Source organism: Carcharodon carcharias, chromosome 6, assembly GCF_017639515.1.
Source record: "Carcharodon carcharias isolate sCarCar2 chromosome 6, sCarCar2.pri, whole genome shotgun sequence".
In the NCBI taxonomy this organism is placed as follows: Eukaryota; Metazoa; Chordata; class Chondrichthyes; order Lamniformes; family Lamnidae; genus Carcharodon; species Carcharodon carcharias.
In genome coordinates, this window is record NC_054472.1 from 70,570,438 (window position 1) to 70,595,846 (window position 25,409).

Here is a 25,409-nt window from a genome sequence, read left to right on the forward strand (position 1 = left end):
AGTTCAGGTCTTCACATTCATCAGGTCACTTGCCTGTCAGCAACCAAAATGGGCAAGATGGGGATGTGTTCCAAGAAAATTTGTGTGGCTCACATATAAAACGGGAACAGAAAATTCTAACTGTGTATCACACACCCATTTGGATATCTTTGTGCAACTACAGACCTTAACTCTTTCTTTTCCTAGCACTTCTATATGGTGCAACCCTTATAGCTTCAGCAGGGGAAGAGGTAGGCTGTTCACATCTCTGCTCTGACTACTACATCACTTTTGGCCAATGGCCTTTTGGTTTTGGAACTCTGCCAAAGACTGCTCCACCTGAACCTTTGCAGGGACAGATTCAGCTATCATAACACAGGGCAGCAAGTGGGGCACTGACTGGGGGGTGTAGTGGGTAACAGATGGGAAATCGAAGCACTTTAAGCCGAGTGTCCGCTTTCATGTCCCCTTTCATCATCACATTTCACACAGCCCAGCCACACCTCCCTGCTCACAATCAGCTGGAGAGCGCTTTGCTGCAGGCCAGTGGCGCATTGTATGGCCAAGGCCAAGGTATCATCAGTTCTGTTTAAGATGGAATTCATAGTGTGCAAGCCATTATTAAAAGCCTACATGCACTCATGTGATTTTTGCGTTTACTGCCTCATCCATATGGTCACTCTTTCCATGGACAAAGGCATCATTGCAAAGGCCTGAGACGTAATGCCATCTGTGCATGAGATGGACTCCTCCAATCTCTGCAGTCATGCAAGTGTGGCTGGAATATCTGCTACACATTCTCTGCTGCTGCTGCAGAGTGTTCTGTTCATCAATGACAGCCACCCCCACCCCCCAGACCACCTTCCAAAAAGTACAGCATCTGCATCTAGTTGAGGAGACCTTGAAGGGTCTTATGCCCTCCGATGCAGACTGCACTGCTGCCACTTTCTCCACTGTTTGGTCCTGCTCACTTATGATGTATGAGTCACCAGGTGAAAACCTAGCTATCCACCTTACTAGTCCCACTGAGTATCTGAGCTGCTGCATGGACTGCATGAGTCCTGAGATGTTGCACCCTTAGAAGGCGTGACTTCCTCTGAGGAATCGGCAGTGGCGGCGACAACCTGGACCATTACCTGCAAAATGCACGAGGACCCTGTGGGAGATAAAAGACATGAATAAGTACTGTCAAGGCAAAAAAGTTTAGAGCTATAATTATGGACATGATCGTATTTGGGTGGCTGTTGACATCAAGTCAACATAGCGACTGTCGTACGCTGTGTGACTCTGATACATAATTCTGACACCAGGTAACTGAAAGCCCCATCTCCGACAGCCGGACATCCCGATTCGCCGCTGATTTTCAGCGCCTGCTCCTCTGCATTGGGTAGCTGTGAGATGGTTGGAAGGCCACCTGTGGTTCTCTGCCTCTCCCTCATGTTCTATGCTCTCTTCTGCAAGGGAGGAAATAAGAGACCAATGAGGTGAGAGTAATCCCCTGTATTGAACAGATGGATGGAGAGCATTTATTGAGGGTGATTATGAGGGAGAGATATGACATTGCATATGGATGAGGGTGAATGTCAGTGGTGGAGGAACAGAGGAGGATGTGAATAAGTGCATGGACAGAGAGGGACGGGTATACCTGCAAGGTAATTTGGTGTGAGGAGTGATGTGCAGGAGTAGGCTTGAGAAGACAGAGTGAGGTGGTTGGGGTGATACATAAAGGATGCAGGGTAATGTACCATTGCTCTCACATTTCTTGCCCTGCCTAGGTCATTGAACTACTTCCTACATTGTATCCAGGAGTCATGGCACCACGTTCCCGCTGCTGACCTCCAACTTCTTCTCATCCCCAGCCTGTTCTTCCTCCCAGCACGAGGGAATAGAAAATCCCTCTGGATCCTCTCAGTCCAGCAGCACATCTAGGGAGGTGTTGCCAAAGTGGGAAGCAGCCTTTTTCTTTCTACCTTCCATGACAACACTTTTGTGCTCATTCCCACCTCCAGCTTCTTCACTTTGCGTATTTGGTGTGCCCTGGAAATAGCAGAGCTGAAATTGTATCATGTGGCTCATCTTCATGCCCGCTGACGTTAATGGCCTTCAAAACTAGAAATCATATGTTAGTGTACTGGCTGAGTCAAAAAAACACTTAATATGTGCTCCACTTACTTATGGACTTCCCGAACACTGCCTGGCCCCCATGCTCCCAGCACATCACTAACTTAAAATCCAGCCCATTGTGTCTATTATTTATGATATTAGCAAATGAAAAAGTGTCTGAGGCATTAGGTTGATGATTTGACAGTAATATATGGGATATTTCAATCGCTACATGATATCATTGGCTGATGGCAATTTCTGTAGAAGGTACTGTTGTCAATTTCATTAATGTCAAGCTGAGGGTTTTTGTACAAACATTGTCAGATTACATTAATATCTTTAGTAGTTATACTACAGATAACAGTCTGAAACTCAATCATACTTAGTTACAGGATAAGTTATGCCTGCTGTGTCAAAGGATCTCTGTGTGTATATTTAAATACTCCCTGGGCAACACATAGTTAATATTAGGAGGATGGGAAACTCACTTTTCCATAACGTCAGAAAGATAGAAAAATAAGTTTATCAAGTCCTGAGAAGGTTTTCTCTGCAGCGGGCTGGAATTATAGTGCCACAGTGCAAACTTCAGCCTAGTGTGAAATTACATAATGGAGGTGGCCCAGGGTTAACATCTTCTTTAAAATAGCTAGCAAAGCAATTACCTCTAAATAAATTAAGTCTTTGTAAGCTAATACTTGCACAGTGCAAATTCAAGGACAAACCAAAACTGAAAAGGGATCCTGTAATGTAGGACCAACATATTTAACATACTTACATGTAAGGGCCAGGATCAGTTGCCATAGCAGACATGTTACTGAATATATTGCAAGACAGTGGCCTCCGTTCTAACACAATTAATATTGTATAGTCACCAGAACACTGCAGATTGGATTTCTGATGTTAGGTATAAGCTAATTGCCTTGGCAATTCATGGATGTTTTTGAGAGGCCTTTTCCCTTGGGGTCCCCCTGTCTGGAGCACCAGTGCTTGCTGCTGCTTCTCCTGCCACAGGCAAAAGACGCCTGAGGCCTCATTGGATTTGCTGCTATCCGTCACTTGCTGAGCCATCTCGTGGAATGTGGTAATGGGGTCTGGAAAGTGGTGGTATCCAAATGTAAAGTGACTTGCAGTGTTCTCCTCATCCTCCAGATGTCACCTGAGACTTAGTTGGGAATGTTAACATGGAAGAGCGCGTGAGATTAGGTACGGGTGAGATGTTAAAGTTGGCAAAAGGTGAACTCTTTTTCCCCATCCACCACTACTCTCCTCCATCTGGCTGAACTTGTTCTCACACTGAACAATTTCTCCTTTAACTCTTCTCACTTCCTCCAAATAAAAGGTGTGGCTATGGGTACCCGCTTGGGCCCCAGCTATGCCTGTCTCTTTATGGGATATGTGGAACATTCCTTGTTCCAGTCCTACTCCGGCCCCCTCCCACAACTCCTTCTCTGGTACATCGATGATTACTACGGTACTGCTTCATGCTCTCGTCTGGACCTGGAAAAATTTATTAATTTTGCTTCCAATCTCCACCCCTCCATCATTTTCACATGGTCCATCTCTGACACTTCCCTTCCCTTCCTTGACCTCTCTATCTCAATTTCTGGTGATAGACTGTCCACCAATATCCATTACAAGCCTACCGACTCCCACAGCTACCTCGACTACAGCTCCTCACACCCCGCTTCCGGTAAGGACTCCATCCCATTCTCTCAGTTCCTTCGCCTCCGTCGCATCTGTTCTGATGATGCTACCTTCAAAAACAGTTCCTCTGACATGTCCTCCTTCTTCCTTAACCGAGCTTTTCCACCCACAGTAGTTGACAGGGCCCTCAACCGTGTCCGGCCCATCTCCCGCGCATCCGCCCTCACGCCTTCTCCTCCCTCCCAGAAACATGATAGGGTCCCCCTTGTCCTCACTTATCACCCCACCTGCCTCCGCATTCAAAGGATCATCCTCCGCCATTTCCGGCAACTCCAGCATGATGCCACCACCAAACACATCTTCCCTTCAGCCCCCCGACGGCATTCCGTAGGGATCGTTCCCTCCAGGACACCCTGGTCCACTCCTCCATCACCCCCTACTCCTCAACCCCCACCTACGGCACCTCCCATGCAAATGCAAAATATGCAACACCTGCCCCTTCACTTCCTCTCTCCTCACCGTCCAAGGGCCCAAACACTCCTTTCAAGTGAAGCAGCATTTCACTTGCATTTCCCCCAACTTAGTCTACTGCATTCGTTGCTCCCAATGTGGTTTGCTCTACATTGGAGAGACCAAACGCAGACTGGGTGACCGCTTTGCAGAACACCTTCGGTTTGTCCACAAGCATGACCCAGACCTCCCTGTCGCTTGCCATTTTAACACTCCACTCTGCTCTCTTGTCCTTGGCTTGCTGCATTGTCCAGTGAAGCTCAACGCAAACTGGAGGAACAGCACCTCATCTTCCGACTAGGCACTTTACAGCCTTCTGGACTGAATATTGAATCAACAACTTTAGATCTTGAATTCCCTCCTCCATCCCCACCCCCTTTCCGTTTCTTTCCCCTCCCTTTTGTTTTTTCCAATAATTTATATAGATTTTTCTTTTCCCACCTATTCCATTATGTTTAAATGTATTCCACCCATGGTTTATTTCACCCCACCCCCACTAGAGCTACCTTGCTCGTCCTGCTCTCCAATCTTAATTAGCACATTCTTTTAGATAATATCACCACCTTCAACACCTCTTTGTTCTTTTGTCTGTGACATCTTCTGGTTATCTGCTCCTATCACTGTTTGCTTGTCCCTACAAACCACCCCCCCCCCCCGACCCCTCATAAACCAGCTTATATTTCACCCCTCTCCTATTTCTACTTAGTTCTGTTGAAGGGTCATGAGGACTCAAAACGTCAACTTTGTTCTTCTCCGCCGATGCTGCCAGATCTGCTGAGTTTTTCCAGGTATTTCTGTTTCTGTTTTGGATTTCTAGCATCCGCAGTTTTTTGTTTTTATTTTTGTTTTTAATTTTTGGAACCAGGCTCCAACCCTCCAACTTCCATGTTTAACTCATGAGTGTTAAGCTGGTTGTGCACAATCCGCTCAAGTAAATAGCGCAGCCACAGATTTCCCAGGCTTCCTGAAGTCAAGGTGAGCATACAAAAACAACTTACAGGGCTGATTAAAGAATGTGCAGATGCTGTAATAAATACTCAGCGTTCAAAGCTGCTTCCTTACCTACACATGGGGAAGGGTTTGTTCACAGAACTTCTGTTGAGAATTTACTTTCTACACTTGGAAAGTTTTCTGAATCAGACAAAGATGCTCTGAAGAAGAGTCATACACACTTGAAATGTTAACTCTGTTTCTTTCTCTCCACAGATGCTTTTAGACTTGCTGAGTTTTTCCAGCATTTTCTGTTTGGGCAGCGCTTTAGTTGCTTTTGATGGGACCTCAAATGAGAAGCAATACAATCAGCACCAGAAGTAACAGCATGCTGTTGACTGAGTTGCAGCTGGACATCAGCGAGTGGAGCAGCTGAGGGATGCAGCTCATAGGAGGGACCACGCGCAAAAGCAGAGTGTGCAGGCAGAGCCAAGCTTCCTTGACCTGTTGGAACAGGAGCACTTCCAGAGGTTCACATTGTTGCTTCAGTTAGTGGCAGACATCCTTAGCCTCCTAGAAGAAGTATGCTCCCTGCTGGTTCTGGTAGCCCACATATTACCAGTCACTGTCAAAGTGATCATCGCCCAGAATGCTTTTGCCACAGGATCCTTCTAAGACTCAACCAGAGACATATCCAAGATCTCCCAGTCAGCAACGCGCACTGTTCTGTTGTTTGCCAGGGCTTCGCCTCTGATGATTTTTTTTGCATGCTAGCTGAGCCCCCACAGGTACAGAGCGTGATTGCCTACAAATACACAGCAATCCATGCATTCCTAAACCTATCAGGTTTATTTATGAACTGAAAGGGTTTCCACTCCAACAGTATTCTGCAAATGCCTAATCACAAAAATAAATTATGCGATTACATGCAAGATTCCCAGGAGATTGCACGATAGCATTTATCTTGTAACAGTCCAAAATTCCTGACCACTTTGGGCCTGGAAGCAAACTTAAGAGGTGACTGTTGGGAGACAAGAGATACCCCTTTCAAACCTGGCCGATGACACGTCTGAGAAACCCAGTCAGTGAAGCCCAGGAGCATTACAATTAAAGCCAGGTGAAAGGTGTGTTATTAAGCAGTCGGCATGCTCAAGGTGCATTTCAGGTTTCTGGATACACCTGGAGACACCATTCAGCATTCACCAGCCAGGATGTCCTGGAAGGTCACGCTGTAACGTGTTGTGGGGATTGGAGCTACAGGAGCAACAAAGTGCAGAATGCACATACTTTGTAGATGAAGCTGAGGAGGAGGAAGCTGACGATGTTAAAGCTGCTCACATTGCTGCCAGGGGTTTATTTTTTTTTACTGTTTCATGGGCTGTTAGCATCACTGGCAAGGCCAAAATTTGTTGACCATCCCTAATTATCCTTGAGAAGTTGGTGCTGACCTTGAACCGCTACAATTCATCTAGTGTAGGTACACTCGCAGTGCTGTTAAGGAGTTCCAGGGTTTTGACCCAATGACAGTGAATTTTTGGCATCTTTAAATCTGAGTCGAATGATGGACATGCAACAGATCCACTGGGAATGGGGGAGCTTCATATAGTTGCACATTTGCTGATGGCTGAAGAGCCCAATCTGTGAGAGGGAAGTTCTGCTATAAGTGCCACACATGAAGTAGTTTATCAGGTGTTGTTGGGAGACTGCTGTAGCTACTGATCATCATGGTGGCACACGCTGGTCCATAGGTGATCTCGGCATTTCCCTCTGTCATCAGCCAATGTCTCCCACGTGTGAAAATTGATGCTTAAGGTCTTCATGTCATGCTTGTGAGAATCCTTAAAACAAGGCTTTGGGCATCCTACTGGTCTTCTGGCTCCAGCTACCTTGCCATATAGAAAATCCTTGGGTATGCATCTGTCTTGCATCCTGTGAACATGCCTGAGCCAGCAAAGCTGCCTCTGTTTGATGAGTGCCAACATACTTGGGAGATTTGCCTTTGGGAACACAGCCGCATTCATGATTTTGTCCTTCCATGAAATGCCCAAAATGTGCCAAAAACATGCATTTTGCTTTCGCACTCAAGCAATTGCTATTTTCTAAATGTGCACCAGGAAATGCTGATGTTGATATTGATGAAGCTTGGAAGTCGCTGAGTTCAATTTATGAAACAGCAGCAGCAACATTTGGTAAAGGCAGAACCCACAACAAAGACTACTTTGAGACCTACTTGGGAGAGATGACAACTGTCATTTAAGCAAAACCTGATGCACAGCATAAACCTATCAGCTAGTACAATGTCTGACTTGAAAGTAACCAGGACAATAATGCAAAAAGCAGGGAAAGAATGCATGAATAAACACTGCCAAGAAATCTAAACTATTTATGGGCTATTTAAGATGGGATCAAAAGGAGACTTTGTTCTACCATCACCAAAGTTCCCCCCCAAAACCAGCAAATGGTGAACTACTCACAGATAGGTGACCCAGTGAGTTGAACACTACTGTGAGCTGCACTCGCATGGGGTAGACATCTCTCATTCTTGTTGGGTGCTCTCCAGCAGCTTCCTGTCATGGTTCAATTAGACAAAGTATCCTCATCACTTGAGCGTGAAAAGACATGGATAGCTTAGCAAGCGGAGAGGCACCCAGTGAAGAGGGAATTCCAGCCAAACTACTTAAGCACAGAATGTCCCAAATCACACCTTCATATCCCCCTCCTCCTGTTGAAGGGCAGGATCCATTCGCCAGGGTGTGTGACGCAAAAATCATCAAACTATACAAACAACAAATCAGGAGATTGCAACAACTACAGGGGCATCTGACTCCTTAGCATCACTGAGAAGGCCTTTGCTTGGGTCATGCTCAATCGACTCCATCTACTTGCTTACCAAGTGTATCCAGCAATTCACCAAGGGTCTTCCATAGCACCTTCCAAGCCCATGACCTCTACCACCTAGAAGGACAATGGCAGTAGATGCATGGGAACACCACCACCTGAAATTTCCCCTCTAAGCCACAGACCATCCTGACTTGGAACTATATCACTGTTCCTTCACTGTCACTGGGTCAAAATCCTGGAACCCCCTCCCTAACAGCGCTGCAGGTGTACCTACACCACATAGACTGCAGCAGTTCAAGAAGGCAACTCACCAGCACCTTCCCAAGGGCGTTTAGGGATAGACAATGAGTACTGGCCCAGCCAGCGACGCCAACATCCCATGAAAGAATGAAAAAAGCACAATGTAGTTTCCTTGCTGGCAGGTCTAAAGTGGACGTGATCTTCTCTATACACCACCTACAAGTGAAGTGTCGGGATAGATCTTACTAAAGCATTCAACACTGTCACCAGAGCAGGACTGTACAAGATTTTGGAGAAACTTGGCTGTCCACCAAAGTTCCTCAGTCTCATCTGTTCCTTTCAGGGCACCATGCGCTGTACTGACCCAGCAACAGTAAAGAAATGGCAATATAGTTCCAAGTCAGGATGGTGTGTGGTTTGGAGGTGAAATTGCCGTTGAAGGTGTTCCCATGCATCTGCTGCCCTTGACCTTCCAGATGATGAATGTCATAGGTTTGGAAGGAGCTGTCAAAGGAACCTTGGCAACTTGCTGCAGTGTGTCTTGTATTTTGTACACACTGCTGGTGGAGGGAGTGAACGTTTATGGTGTTGAGTTATGTTGCCTTGTCCTGCCTGGTGTCGAGCTCCTTGAGTTTTGTTGAAGCTGCACTGATCCAGGCAATTAAGAGTATCCCATCACACTCCTGGCTTTTGCTTTGTAGATGGTGGACAGGCTTGAGGAGCCAAGAGGTGAGTTACACACCACAAAATTCTCAGATTCTGACCTAATTTTGTAGCTACAGTTTTTATATGGCTGGTCCAGTTAAGTTTCTGGTTAATGGTAACCTGAGGATGTTGATGAAGAGGAATTCACTGGTGAATATTAAGGAGAGATGGTTAGATTCGATGTTATTGGAGATGGTCATTGGCTGGCATTTGTGTATTGCATATGTTATTTACCATTTTCATCCATAGTCTGAATGTTGTCCAGATCTTACTGCATTTGGGCACAGATTGCTTCAGTATCTGAGTTGCGAATGGCAATGAACATTGTACAATCATCATGTCCCCACTTCTAACGTTATGCTGGAGGGGAGATCATTGAAAATGGTTGAGCCTAGGACACTACCCTGAGGAACAGCAATGTCCTAGGGTTGAGGTGATTGGCCTTCAACAACCATAACCATCTTCCTTTGTGCTAGGTATGACTCCAATCAATAGAGAGTTTTCCCCCGATTCGCATTGACTTTAGTTTTGCTAGGTGTCCTTGATGCCACACTTGGTCAAATGCTGCCTTAAACTCAAGGGCAGTCACGCTTACTTCACCTCACCTCTGAAATTCAGCTCTTTTGTCTGTATTACCAACTCAAATTGAACAAGGAGAAAATTTGAAAAAATAAGTTGTGAAATAAATATATAATATCTTACTAGTTATAAAGAAATTATAAATGCAAACAGAAGAGAGAGATCGGTGATGTGGCCAAATGGGGGAGAGGAAGGCAAGTAAAAAAAAGTGTTCAAAATTGGTATTTCTTCTTCTTTTCTGAAATCTGCTTTTCTGCTGAAGGCATAGAACCATTAGAAGTATGGCTTCATGAACACCTCCGGCCCTTCATTATCTTGTTTAAAGTCATTCTCTTGTGTAAGCCTGCACAAGTTATTTGATTATGTTGAATGCTTGCCTTAGCAGCTAATTTAATTTGCAGTGCTAGTCATGCAAATCATATATATTTGAATATAATGCTTTATGAGACACTCTGGGAAAAGTGCCTGTCATCTACTTGTATTCGCTGATGGTCCCCAGTATATTACTAGATTTTTAAATATATTTGGTCTATTTTGAGGAGCTCATGGACATCTCACCACTAAGATCGAGACATCCAATCAGCTGCCTCCCTTCCACTGGCCCATCTGGCCAAATCTCCTTCAATGTAACCCCTCATCTTACCCCTGAACTCGCATCTTTCTCTAGCTTCTCTCCTATCTCCCCTCATGCCCTATCTGAGCTCACCTTTTCCATGACATCCACCCCCTGTTCCCTCAATTTTCACCCCACTAAACTTCCCCTCATGGCCCCCATTTTATTTTGTAAACAGTCCTTTCTCTTCAGTTGTTGTCTCAAGGCTGCCATCAACCCCGCCTCTCAAAATAACCAACATTTGACCCCACTGATGTCAAAAAGTACTGTCCAATCTCCTACCTCCCTTTCCTCTCAAGTCCTTGAATATGTTGTCGTCACTTAAATCCAATTCCATCTTTCTCTGAACTCCATATTTGAATCCCTCCAATCAGGTTTCCACCCCTAATACAATACTAAAACAGCTCTTGTCAATGTCCCAAATGACACCTTATGTATCTGTGACAAAGGCAGATTTTTCCTCCTCATTCTTCTCGACCTGACTGAAGCCTTTGGCACGGTTGTTCACGTCTTCCTCCTCCAACTTTCCACCGTCATCCACTGGGTAGGACTGCACTCTCCTAGTTCCATTCTTATCTATCTGATCTTATCCAGTCTATCACTTACAATAGCTTCCCTTCCCACTCCTGTTACCTCTGATGTCCCCAAGGATGTATCCATGGCCTATTACTATTTCTATCCACTTGCTGCTCCTCAGCAATTTCACCCAAAAGCACAGCGTTAGTTTTCGAACATACAATGGCGACACCCAGCTCTACCTCACCACCATCTCTCTCAACTCCTCCACTGTTGCTAAATTATCAGACTGCTTATCTGACATCTAGTGTCTGATGAACAGAAATTTCTTCCAATTAAATATCAGGAAGACTGAGTTCCCTTGTTTCCAGTCCCAACCCCAAACTCCTGTCCTAGCTACCATCTCCATCTCTCTCCCTGGCAACTGTTTAAGACTAAGCCAGTCTGTCCGCCATCTTGGTGTCACATTTGATCCAACATGAGCTTCTGTCCTTGTATTTATGCCATCCCTCTGACCGCCTATGTCCACCTCCGTAACACTGCCCGACTTCACCTGTCGCGACTTAAGTGCTGCTCAACACTTTATGCTGTTAATTCTAGACCCGATTATTCCGACACAACCCTAGCTGATCTTCCATGTTATACCCTCTGTAAACTTGAGGTCATCCAAAATTCTGTTGCCTGTGTCTTAACCTGCAGCCAGTCCCATTGCACCATCACCCCTGAATTCGCTGACCTACTTTGACTCCTGGTCAAACAATGTCTTGATTTTAACATTCTCATTCTTCTTTTCAAATCCCTCCGTGGTCTTACCTCTCCCTACCTCTGTAATCTCCTCCAGCTCCACAACCCTCTGAGATATCTGCACTCATCTAATTCTGGCTTCTGGAGCATCCCAGTTTTAATTGCACAACCATTGCTGGCTGTGCATTCAGCTGTCTTGGCCCCAAGCTCTGCAATACCCTTCCTGGGCTTCTCTGCCCCTCTACCACACTTTCTTTATTTAAGACTCTGTTTAAAACCCACATCTTTCACCAATCTTGTAGTCATCTGATCTAATATCCTCTTCTGTGGCTCAGTGTCATATTTTGTTTTATAATGCTGCTGTGAAGCACCTTGGAACATTTAATCACATTAAAAGTACTAGAGAAATTTAAGTTGTTGCTATTGTTGTATTCAAACATTCATAGCTGGAGGTTAAGGAGTTCAGCGAGCCAGTTAGGTTTATATTTATCACCAAATGTCAAACTGCGATTAGTGGCCAACCAAATGCTTTAGTTTTTAAAAATTTGAAAGGTATTGGAGCTGGAATTCCCTTGGTTCTGCTGGTGTGCCATAACTCCAGTGAGAGACGAGAAGAACCTTGCCAGAAAATAGCCAAGACGTGTTTTGTGTGCTGGGTCTTTGTCAATTCCAGGAGTTTCCTTTTTGGCTTGAAAGTGGCAGAAACTCCAGCCACCCCTTAAGATGTAAATGACAGCATTGGTCCAGGATCAGACTAAAGCAATCTATCTGACACCACAAAGCAAATCCTGGCAAATATAGGAAAGTATTATCATCAAGAGTTCAGATTTATGAAGCGCATACATGACTTTAATGGTTGTGTAAATTTCTCTGGTGGATTAAAGTATTTAACATATTTGAACCAACATGAACGACCATTGGCTGGCCCATGACTGTAACCCTACTTTCAGAGAAGATAAGTATGTTTAAAAAGCTGGCATTATATATAGAATTTGTTTTGAAAGCCAAACTTTTTCATAAACTAATAATGGTAGTAGCATTAATCAGCCATGATCATATTGAATGATGAAGTTGGCTCGAAGGGCCGAATGACCTACTCCTCCTCCTATTTTCTAGTCATGACTTTATTTTATCAGTGTTAAAGTAACAATATCAAAACTACCATATTAATTATTTCTGTTTTGATTCATTAAGAAGCAAATAAAGGAACTAAATCCTAATTACAGTCAGTAATAAACCGAAAGGCAGAAATATTCTTAAGACAGAAACATCCTGCTAAAAACACATTAGGGTTAATTTAAATCCACAAGAAAAGATGGGTTTAGGTCAGTAAAAAATCTGAAGCAAGGATCCAACCTGCCTCAAGCCCACACTTCCAAATTTAACAGAAGCTGGGCAAGGATTGGGTGACCAATCCACTCTCAGGTGGCACTGAACTGTTGAAACCTTTAAAGAGGCTACATGCCACTATTTTTAACAGGATTTCCATTTTAACCCATGTTGGCTGGGTTTGCTAAAGAAAACTGGCAGATAAAAGGAGGTAAGAAGGACTGCATCCCTCAAATACTTGCTTTTGTAGCACTGATTGTGAGCCAGGAGGAGGAGTGTTTCATCCAGGCCCAACAAGCCAACTGTAAACTTCCTGCCAACTCCCAACTAACCACTGGTCCCCCATTACTGACCCCACCCACCCTATGATCGAGCCCATCTGACTCTCCCTGACACCCCAATCTCCAACCTCTCCATCTTAAATTCCACTGAGTTCTCCCATCTCTGCCCTCGATCTCCAACCTCCTTCAGTCTCTCTCTGAGCAGCCTTTGCCTCCCACAATAATCCCAGCACCCCCAATCACTTTGTACCAACATAACCCTGGGAGACCTCTAACCCCAGCAAATTTATTTACAGGATCTGGAAAAAATATTTACATTTACTTCCCTTTCAGGTCCCCAACTACCTCACCTTGTTAAAAGTTCCCTCTCCTTAGATCAGTGCTTCCCAAACTATTTTCCAATGTGACCCCATTTTAACACTTGAAAATTAACATAACTCCAGATACCAGCAGAAACAAAATGATGGTATAGTATCATAGCATAGTAATATTCAGTTTATAATTACTAAAATTTGCAATTCATAATACATCTAATAATAGATCATATAATATGAAAATCTGAGTTTTTAAAGTACTTTGTAAAAAGTATTATTATTTTATGTACTCATGTAGATTTCAACCAAGCTCTCCATATTCTCCATACTCGAATATGATGCCACCACCAAACACCTTCCATTCACTCCACACCCCCGTCGGCATTCCATAGGGACTGTTCCCTCCAGGACACCCTGGTCCACTCCCTAATCATCCCCAACACATCAACCCCTTCCCACGGCATCTTCCCATGCAAACCCCTTTACCTCCCCCCTCCTCACCATCCAAGGGCCCAAACACTCCTTTCAAGTGAAGCATTCGCTGCTCCCAATGCGGTTTCCTCTACATTGGAGAGACCAAATGCAGACTGGGTGACCACTTTGCGGAACACCTTCCTGTCGCTTGCCATTTCAACACACCATCCTGCTCTCATGCCCACATGTCCATCCTTGGCCTGCTGCAATGTTCCAGTGGAAGTTCAGCACAAACTGGAGGAACAGCACCTCATCTTCCGATCAGGCTCTTACAGCCTTCCAGACTGAATATTGAGTTCAACAACTTCAGACCATGAACACTCTCCTCCATCTTCACCCCTTTTTTTAATCCCCTTTTTTTCAATATTCATTTTTATTTTTTTTATTTTTTTCCATTTATTATTATTATTTTTAAATTCATTTACATTCATTGTTTTATCCCTACCTTTTAGCCCTTTTTGATCTTTTTTCCCACCACCATCCCCTGCTCCTACCCCACCCCATCTGTCACTTGCTCATGTTGTTCTTTCCAGAGCACTTACTCTTATTATCACATTCTGCTTTCTACCCTTAATGTCACCATTAGCACCTCCTTTAGCCAGTACCACCACCATCAACACCCCTTTGACCTTTTGTTTATGACATCTTTGGCAATCTCTCCTTTGCCTCCACCTATTGCTGGCCTTCTATCCAGCCTCACCTGTTCCATCCCCCTTAAACAGTATAAATTTCACCACATTTTCACTTCTTGTAGCTCTGAAAAAGAGTCATACGGACTTGAAATGTTAACTCTGTCTTTCTCTCCACGGATCCTGTCAGACCTGCTGGGTTTTTCCAGCATTTTTTGTTTTTGTTTCAGATTTCCAGCATCCGCAGTATTTTGCCTTTATCTCCATATTCCCTGGTGACCAAAGATTCAGTAAATCCCTTTTCCTTACATCCCACCCACATGCATTGTAATCAGTCCCTCTTCCCGCACCATAGCCTTTGACACAATTGACCACACCATCCTTCTCCAACACCACACACCATTGTCCAATTGGGTAGGAATGCACTTACCTAATGTAATTCTTATCTATCCTGTCATAGCCTGTCTTGTGAAAGATCCTAGAGCACTATTTCAAAGAAAAGGATTTCCCACCACCCCCCACCCCCACCTCTACCTCTTCTGCCCCACACTACCACCATGTCCTAGCCAATATTTATCCCTTAACCAATTTCTAAAAACAAATCATCAGGTCAATATCTTTTGCTGTTTGTGGAATCTTGCTGTGTGCAAATTGACTGCCAAATTTCTAAATTGTAATGGTGACTGTACTTCAAAAGTACTTGATTGGCTGTAAAGCCTTTTGGAGCACATTGAAGACAAGAGAGTTGCTATATGAATACAACTTCTTTCATATACTGTTTTTTCAGGTAGCAAACTTTGTTCAGACTCTCCCTGGTTGTGAAGAACAGGCAAAGATCTTTAAAGAAGAGGTAAGAAATAATGAAACCTCCATCTCCTGGAATTTCATAGATTGTAAATATTCTAATAATTTTGGATCACTGTATATTATTTTGAGCAGGCATGGCTATTGTAACATTCTGCTTCAAAGTTCCAGTATAAACCAGGGTGACACCTCTTAATTTGACTTTCTCATGGAAAATATTACTTATAACAAAGTTATAAACAAGTATGTATTTTAGGTGTAAATGTGAATGTTTTTCTATTTGCACCTTCATTTTAAGCTTTGGTTGTAATTTGTAATCAGATCACTTTAACAGCAGGAGCCTTGAACAATTACCTGTAAATCAGAACATAAAAGAACAAAATGGAATGTCAGACCACAGGTTCTCCTAGCTAATCAGAAACATAAATTTTTATAGTTTCTATCTGTGATTCTCTAATGCACACAGTCTTTCTGATATTTAATTAAGAAATAGAAAGATAGATTTTCCAAGTCAACACTTGTGGCTGTTATATAAACCACCAAAAGTGAGGATCAGAAAATCATGGCAGCACTTGGTAAAGTGACTTCCAGTTACCTGGCTTTTATCAAGTTAGGGCAAAGACAATCTTCATTCTAAATCAAGTGTAGCCTGGAATATATATGTTCCATGATGGATTTTCTGATTCAGAATACGTAGAGTTGTAACAACGCAATCTGTCATAATTGTTTGTAAATTATTCTGAATTTATTAGCAGTTCTTAACCTTTTTAATACCATTCATTTATGTAGATGAGTGTGGGAGCATGGTGAGAAGAAGCAGAGAGGCCAGAGGCAGCAGGAGAACTGAAATGTGGAAATATGTGGGAACATAAAAATTCCTGATGCAATTCAGATCATTGGATTTAATTTATGCCTATAGTTTGTAGCCAAAAAGAAAGGATTTTCTGCAGGATATATGTGATTTAACTTAAAATCTGTCATGTTATTGTGAAATTGTACGTAGCAATGGATAGATTACTTGGCAAATAGAAATACCCCTTCCAAATGCCAAAAATAGTTTTTATGTCCAAAGTTTTTCATTTTGGAGAAATTTTCTTTCTTATTTAAAATGTAACTGGTTACATTTAAGCATGTGGTTTTAGCATATAGTAAAATAACTAAAATAGTATACAGATTGGAACTTGATATCTGAGTAAGAATCATTCAGTGTTCCATCAAGAAAATATTAAAGGCAACCTCATTGCCTGAGCAATTTTCACCTCTCCCATTATGCAGTAATCTGGCAGCTGGCAGTTATTGTCCACCTATTGTAGAACACTCCCAATTTCATCCCATTAGAATTCTACAATGGATGGTCAATTTATTCCTCCAAACTGCTGCCCAAAGGGTGATAGTGAAAATTATCCCCACTGAGTCACTGCAATGCCTTTAGTATTTTTCTTAATGGAACAGAGAATGACTCTCACTCAGTTATCAGGTTCTAATCTGTTTCTTATTTGTTTTAGCCTATTTTATTATATACACTGTAGCCAGATAGACAGAATTACCTCAGTAGATTTAAACAGTCAAAAGCTGGGCCTTACGGTTCAGGAACGGCTCCAATGTCAATCTCTGGTCTGTATTGAACATACCCAAGAGTGCAGTAGAGGTGTTACAATTGGCCTCACCACAATGAGAAGAAGTTAGCTGTGGTTGCCGTTCTTTGTTGCCACCATGCTGGAAGTGCATGTGTGAGATAATTGGGTGAATGGGCTCAGCTGCTATGCCTTCAGTGGTCAAAAAACTGCTATTATTCACTGTGAAAGTGCACACACGAATAATCGCCATCTAAGCAATGTACTGAAGAGCACCCACAGCCAGTGGAACTGTGCCCCTTCATAGAATCAGTGTCTTCACAAAAGTAAATAAAAATAATGATGAAATGAAAAACAGTACAAGCACAAAGACTGTTTTCCACTTAATTACTATTTACAAATCATTAAGACAAATATTGCAACAACGTGTTTTTATATGATATGGTTATCTGTTCGATGTTTGTAACAAAATGCAGACTTTTGTGAGATTGGATTCACTGAATTATATATTTGACTTTAATGTTGCTGAAATGATTGAGTCTGTACAGTTCATTGACTTTTGCATTCATGATTACAAATGCCCCAATTAAGAATAATTTTAGTGCGTGGGTTTAATTACCCAGCAATATATCTAATTGGTAAAAAAGATAGAATTTCATTGAATTCCTTTTGTAGTATGTAAATCTGTGCAATTGAATGACTTAATTGTTATCATGTCTATGAGAAAGGATACACCTATAGACAATATGTGTTATACCCAGCAGAAGAACATAATAAAATTTTCACATAAATACTCTGCAAATACTCTGATGGTTCCCACTAGTAGGGAAGATTAATTAAGCAGACCTCATAATCACTTAATTTCTTCCAGTTCTCAGACAGATCTTCTTTTGTAACTTCTCACAAGATGTGCAATGGACTCATTCCGGCCCAAAATTTAATTTATTTTATTGAGATGATTAGATTTAATAAATTCTTTACTTTCTCACCAGGAATGGCCAGTGTCAGTGTGGCCATTGAAAGTGGGCAAAACTGCGCTGTTAGAACTTTTGTTCTTAAAGACAGCATTTGTTGGTTAAAATTTGAATTGAATAAAAACTATTGTGAATCCTTCAGAGCTAAATTAAGCTACAAAACAACTTCTGTTCTGCCCAAGCATCAGAACCTTTGTTTCAACCATCTAGTGATATATTGCATCTTGATCTTGTGAGCATATCCTCGAGGACTCACAAGCTAAAACTGAAAAGATTATTCTCAGCTACCAAAGAGCTATAATCTTCAAATAACAATGGCATAGTGCATTAGCATTGAACAGAAGGTAGCTGTTACCAGAGCGGTGGGTATTAATATTCATATAGTCACAAGTCACAGACCATGTGTACATTAAAGGAATTTGTGGATACCCCCTCATGCATACACTTTAGAGAAGGCTGCAATGGGGGAAAAATAGTTTCCTCTGGTGCTGTTTTCCATGTGCAAGTGATGCAAGTTTCCCTTAGTGAAAAGGCTTCTGTTACTGGTTGTAAGCTGATTTATTAATCTGGTATACATCCTCTATGATGGCATGGAATAATCAAGTAGCAAAGAAAATCAAAGCTGTAGTCACCTCAGTCAATGACACAGCCACCCCTTTCGTTGAGTTTGTCTGAAGGTCAGGATGGAGAAACAGCAAAGCTTGCTGACTTTATCCCTTAAGAAGCACAGCTGGTGAAGAGATAAGTCTTCAGACATGTCAACGCATCTGTTCTTTAACCTATAGGCACAACTGGTTAAATGGAGGGTTGAGGCGGGAATAATGGTAGTCTTTCCTCACTGGAAGAAGACCGGCTGTCCTCTTCTTAGGTTCTTCTCAATATCTACCAACTAGGGGTCAAAATAGTTTTTTTTTCAAGGACTCTTTTTGAGATTTTCTGAAGAGCTACTTTTTTGGTTTTCAGGAACTCCTTTTTCATCCCCTCTAACTCCTTTATTAGGTGATGCAGTCAAGCAGTAACATTACCTTCTGTATTTGTGTTGAATCTTTTTCAGGGTTGCCTTCTTTAGATAGACAAAATAGCACAAAAGGAAGGACTGTATAATGCATAGCAGCTCATCCAGTCGCAAGCCAAGGATTAATCAGATCAAAATAATATGCTAACCATGTGTCAATGCTAGATTAAAAACTTATTTTGTAAAGTAACACCTTTATTTGGCAACAGAAGGCTTGTGCAATAGTGGTTCAAAACCAGAACAGAGAAAACATAGGGTAAGTGGTTAACAGTAGTTCTGATTGAAATGAGAGTTTCCCTTATAACTAAAAGTAGCAAATACTTATCTATAGAGTGTATGTATATTAAATCTTTTACCACCACAGGAGTAAAATGGGAAGGAACTTCTCTCTGCTGGCTGCTGCTGTAGAGTAATGGGTTAACATCAGAAGCATTTGTAATACTAATGTAATAATCTCGTCAGATCACATGATTGAGAAGTACAAGAAATCTGGAAGGAGGAAAAGTTCCAACCTTGTGTAGAGGTCCAAATATATAAATATTTGCTGTAAATAAGGAGTAATGGTTTTGAGAAACTACACACTCAAGCAGCATACTGTTGGAGAATAAACAATCCCTGAAACACCCTTCTAGATCCTGATTAGACAACGAAGTAGCTGCCCCAAAATTCTCGGTACAGGCGGCTCCCTGAGGCCTGTTCCCAGCTTCATTACTAGGTTTTCGGCTGCTTCCTCCATCCTCTTTTTCTGATTCTTCTCCAAGGCCTCCCAGAGGATGTTGAAGTTCCTTGTCATCCAGGATATTGCTCCAGCTCCTCCAATCACAGATTCCTTCCCTCCTGCCTTGCTGCTTCTCCAATCATAGATTCTGTTTCTGGAGGAGCAGCAAGAACGGGAGAGAGGGAACCTGTGATTGGAGGAGCTGGAGCAGCCAGCATGGGAGGGACAGAACTAGTGATTGGAGGAGCAGCCCCTCTCAGATTCCGTCACTCCCACACTTGCTGCTGCTCCAATCACAACTCTGCATTGTTCTCCCGCTTGCATGGATGCCTGTGCCTATGCCTGCCCCATTCGGACCATGGAGGAGCCATAATATAAAGTAATATTGGATGGTGATAGCCTTACTTGAATTTTTCACCCCCAGTTTTTCCTTTATCGCTGGCTACTTTTGATGTTTTGAGAGTGAATTCTCCCCACACTCCCCTTTATTTTGAACCCTGCCACCAACACAAACAGGGGAAGAAAAGCCAAGAAGAATTATAAACATTTTTGTTTTTTCCAGAATTGCAGTTTTAAAAAAATCACAGTTGGAAAATGTACGATCAAGCTATAGGCCCAACTTCCCACCCACCTCAGCACCATGTAGACTCTAACCTGAATATAGGCATATTCAATGAAATGGCTGATCCACCCAAAACACGAATAAGTCTGTCTTCATATAATTCAATGGCTCAACACGTCATCCACATTTTTCTCTGCACTATCTCAATTACCATGGATACTGCATTAATTTGCTGTAATTTTAAGTCACCCCACAATATTTGGTCACATTTTATGGAATTTGCATGGTGAGTCAAATATGGAGTCACATTGAAGGACAACATCTTGCTTACTACTGCCACCAGGCATTCTTGCAGTATTTCAGTGATCTGTGTATGAGCTGGGCTACAATGGGATTTTAAAGCTCTTCTGAAAGTTCTCTCAATACAATTGTATCAACATATTGATCGTGGACCAAAGAGACTTTATTTTATTCTTTCATGAGATTTGAGTGTCTCTGGCAAGGCCAGCTTTTATTGATTGCATTTGAGAAAGCTTTATTGAAGCTTGTCAGTAGGGGCAGTGCTGTAGATGACCTTGGAGTTGCCATTAAGTGATCATGCATGACTGAACAGATGTAGGTGATGGATTCTACATTTGGTAGCAGAAATTCAGGGTTGCTTTGCACATTCTCATATACCAGACTTCTTTTATATGCAGGCTCCATGAGGTTCCACTCAGCAGCTAAGGAAGGACTCAAGCTGCTATTGGGTCAGCTCCTTTAATCTGATCTTAATTTGCTCCAACTCACTCTTGCTCATTGCTTCAGCCAGCGCTCTCTCTTTAAACTCTCTACTTAAATCCCTTGAAATATCTGAACTGGTGCTTCCCATGGTTAAAGTAGATGATACAATGAGGTATAATAAGGTGCTGGATTCATTTGTTTCCTAGTCTTCCTCGATGGTTACAAAAACAGTAGAGGAACATATGTTAGAATACTAGCTGAAAGACTTACAGAATTTACATGGCATGATACACTGGGTGGAATTTTCCTGTACAATGACAAGCATGCAGGTATATGCTGTAACACAGCATGTGTCATGTTGCCAGTTTCCCATGTACACCTGTAGGCAGTGAATGACTAGTGGGAGGAAGAACAATAAGACAAGGATGGTACTACCCCTGAGTTTGATAAGGCCTCTGACTTCACCTCCATCATTTGTTCTATGGATTTCCACCCACTGGATATATTTCTCTTTAAGTTTTATATCAAGAGGTGCTTTTCTACCAGTATTCCAATATAGATTTGTTTCTGTTTCTGTAGGCCCCCAATAATACCCAGAAGCAAATGCCTACATAACACAATGAACTTGACACCCGTATAACTTACTCCAATAATGGCAAGACTTTTCCAAGTACTCTGTAAAGAAAGTTAAGGACCAGAAATTGCAATACTCCTCCCTTGGAACTTCATTGGTCATGTCAGTTATAAGCCACCTTCTCCTGTGAGGTGGAATTTTGAAGAGCAGACACAGATCACCTTACATCCCAACTTGTGCCAGTTAGTGAACTGCCTTTTGTTGGACACATGCTTTGTGGGCACAACTTGCAAGATTTCTGTGCAACAGAAGTTGCATATTTCAGTACCATTTACAAAACCTGTCCTACAACAATGCTTGTGATTGTGCAAAAGAGCTGAAAGGCTGCCCGAGTGTTTTGCTTGCTGCACCAGTGAAAGTGCATTAGATTTAGAGTAAACCTTGTGACATGCTTACTTGGTGTAGGCAAATGCTAGGGGTAGAATTTTCTGCCTGTCGGGCGGGCCGTGCGGGAGCGGGCGTGAACCTGATCACCGCCATTTTACATGTGAAACGCAGCTCCCGAAGGCAGCGGGAGTGGGCGGGTGGCGGTGGGACTGCACTGACCACCAGGTCCAATGGCGACCCGGTGGCCTATTCTAAAAAGCGCCTGCACCCTTTCAAAGGCTGTGAAACATGGCTAGTGGAAGGGCTCCCCAGAGCGCTGCTGGTGAACAGACGGAGCACTGTGCCCCTAGTTTTTCTGACGATTGCTTAGCTGCCCTCCTCGAGGAGATGGAAGCACAGCGGGTGATCCTCCTACCCCAATTCAGGAGGAGGAGGGCCCCCCCCCCCCCATGACGAAACGTACCTGGGAGAAGGTGGCGGAGATCGTGAGCCCCAACGTAGTGTGACGCACGTGGATCTAGTGTCGCAAGTGCTTCAATGACCTGTTGCGCTCTGGCAGGGTGAGTACCATGTTGGCATTGGTCACTTCACCCAGTAGGTAGGCTTCCCCCCCCAAGTCTGAGTGCAGTGACTGCATTGAATCATTGACATCATGTGTCCTTTGCTGGGTGGGCCAGCAGATGTTGCCCATGCCAAGGTCACCCTGAGACGGTGGTGAAGAGATGGGTTCTGCCCCCCGCAGCATGTGGTACACGGAAACCCACGTGACTGTTTTGGGGGTAACCTGGAGGAGCTGTGCCTAGGCTCAGAGCTGGAACTCCAGGACATGTCAAAGGGTGGTGACATGCTGGGAGGGAGCTTCAAGCTGGTGTGGCACCGATTGATCTGCTGCCTTCTGCACTCCATGAGCTTGTCCCTCCTTGCTATGGAAGGTTAGACAGTGTGGTGCCAAATGTGATGTAGGCAGCATTTGTCCAAGCGGGACCCGGGGTGGGGGGATGCGGAGGTAATGACGGAGACAGGCCTCGCATCTTTGTGTAAGTGTTCGGCAGCAATGGGGTGAGAAGACCTGCAATGTCCTACTCTGGTTGGGGTGGGCCATCGGTGAAGAGAATCCAGGTACAAGTTGCACTAATCAACGCCCTTTTCTCCTTTTCAGGAGAAGAATGCACGTAATGCCACCGAGTGGGTGAGGACTGGCGGAGGGCCGGCACAGTTGGCAATTCTCAGCCGCTTTGAGCAGGAGGCCCTAGATCTGGAGAGGCGCCATGTACCCAGACCACCAGTGTCGGTGAGGCTGGGGTGCCATGGGTAGGTATATTTGCTCAGCAATGAGGTCACCATTGATCTCCCATCAGCCATGGCAGTGCTGAATGTTCAGTGATTGAAATTTGCAACATGGCTTGACCATTGCTTATGGAAGAATGAGCACATAATGATCCGGGGGACAGGGATGCACATTAATATTGTCTCCACGTTAACTGATCCAATGTCATTGTTCTTCCTTTCAACATCAGCGGAGCAGAACCGGAGGGAGGAGCAGCAGAGGCCCCCTCTCACTCCTGAGGGCCCTGAAGTCTCACCAGCATCACACCATCTCTACCAGGCAGGCACCAGCGCAGATAATAGCACCTCAGTGGGAATTAGAACATCGGCTAGTGTCCCAGGGCACAGTGGTGAGGGCGCTTCACAGTCACTGGAGGAGCTGGCACAGACAGAGAGTGCCCATGCAGGGAACTAGGCACATGCTCGGTCGGTGCCTGATGATGTGCCTCTGGAGTTGTCCGTGACGCAGCTAACGCAGGAAATGCGGTCGGGTGTGTGGGAGCATCTGGTGGAGATACATGAGGCTATGCTTGGTTTGGTGTCCATGGTGGAGGAGTCTACGCAGACCATCGCTGATGCAATGAGCCTCGTGTCCATGCGCCATGCGTCCTCCATGGAGAGAGTGGCAATTCTCATGGAGAGGCTCCTCCAGAAGACCAGTCAAGGCTTCCTAAGGCTGCACTTGGACCAGCAAGCCCTCACATTGACATTGACCTCAGTGTGAGAGATGGTCTAGGCACCAAGTTTCCCAGCTCGGTGTCCATTCACCCACGGTGAGCAGGGAGGTCTGAAACGAGGTCACGTTGGCGCAGCAGCTGCCTGTCATCTCTGCGGGCTCCTCTCAGGGCGTTCCAGATGAGGGTGGCAGCTCCTTCACCCCTCTGCCAATGACCGTTGCATCCGGTGAGGCTGCAATGACAGGGCAGATGCCAGCTGTGGAACTGGCAGCTCCCACCCAGGTGGGGCCAGCACAGGCTCCACGAGCCAGAGGACGACCTCCGAGGCCAACAGGACAGCAGAGTCAGCAGGCTGTCTCAGATGCCACTCCCAGGGAGGACTCAGCACCAAGACATAGCACCCGGAAACGTAAATGTAAGGCACCTTAGGCACACCACAGTTTTATCACTTCTGTGTTGGCCCGCAATTAGGTCTTTAGCAGTTGGTGTGATGTTTAACACCTCTGTCGTTTTGTTTTCTTAAGTTCCTTTTGTTATAATATTAAATTCAGACATGTCACCATGGCTGAGGGTGCCTCCTTTCTTCTGCAGGTGGATGGTTACCAACAACGTTATGAGTGATTTGTGGGACTTTCAGCTTTATTAACAAGGCCCTTAGTTAATGTTCCTATCCAGGCAGATTTTGCACTCCGGTATCGAGTATGGAGCCTGCAGCCCAGGCTTGTCCTGGAGGTTCATATGTGGTTTCCTAGCTGAAGGTTCATTGGATTAAAGCCTCCTGGGTATCCCTGCCTCCCTGGAATGTGCCCAGGTCAGCGTCTACCCCCCTCAGCATTTCTTTGTGTGTGCTCATCCTCGGACTCACTGCTGGACTCATCATGTGCAGTCGCAGCCACTGCATCTGCATCTTTGTTGTCCACAGCGCCCCCCTTTCCAGCACAAGTTTGTGGAGAGCGCAGCTTGCAACCACTATCAGCGACACCCGATCTGGGGGGTACTGGACTGCGCCCCCTGAGCGGCCCAGGCATCGGAAGCCCATTTTGAGAAGACTGATGGTTCTCTCCACCACAGCCCTTGTGGAGGCGTGACTCCCATTATACCACTGCTCAACTTCTGTTCTTGGATGGCGGAGAGGCATCATGAGCCACCTTCTGAGGGGATAGCCCTTGTCATCCAGCAGCCATCCATCCAGCTGCGCTGGAGCATTGAAGAACCCCGGCACCTGGGAGTTTCTAAGGATGTAGGCATAATGGGAGCTGCCTGGGTACCTTGCACAGACTTGTAGAATCAGCATCCTGTGATCACACACTATCTGCACGTTCATGGAGTGGAAGCCCTTCCTGTTTTTGAAGGCACCAAGCTCACCTGCTGACACCTTGATGGCCACATGTGTTCATTCTATTGCACCCTAGGTGCAGGGGAAGCCAGCAATCACCGTGAAGCCTACTGTGTCTCACTTGCCTGGTCCCATGGTAGTGGATGAATGTCAACGCACGTCTGTAACCTGCTTGACACAAGTGTGGACAGCTGATTGGGAGACACCGCAAAGATACCCACCGACCCCTGGAAGGAGCCAGAGGCATAGAAGTTGAGGGCAACTGTGAGCTTCAGAGCCACTGGCATGGGATGTCCACCTACACGGTT

General features: G+C 44.3%; 1 protein-coding gene across 3 annotated transcripts in view; it reads left to right on the forward strand.

Moving 5' to 3' along the window:
* LOC121278880 (lethal(3)malignant brain tumor-like protein 4) overlaps positions 1–25,409 on the forward strand; it is a 385,309-nt gene that overhangs the window by 355,268 nt on the left and 4,632 nt on the right. For 2 of the 3 annotated variants that reach the window (XM_041189341.1, XM_041189343.1), the window contains one exon: positions 15,219–15,281. In XM_041189341.1, coding sequence (XP_041045275.1) covers positions 15,219–15,281 — 63 coding nt within the window. Of the gene's footprint in view, positions 1–15,218; positions 15,282–16,024; positions 16,099–25,409 lie in introns of those variants that run through there. The other variant, XM_041189342.1, reaches the window with a different exon arrangement.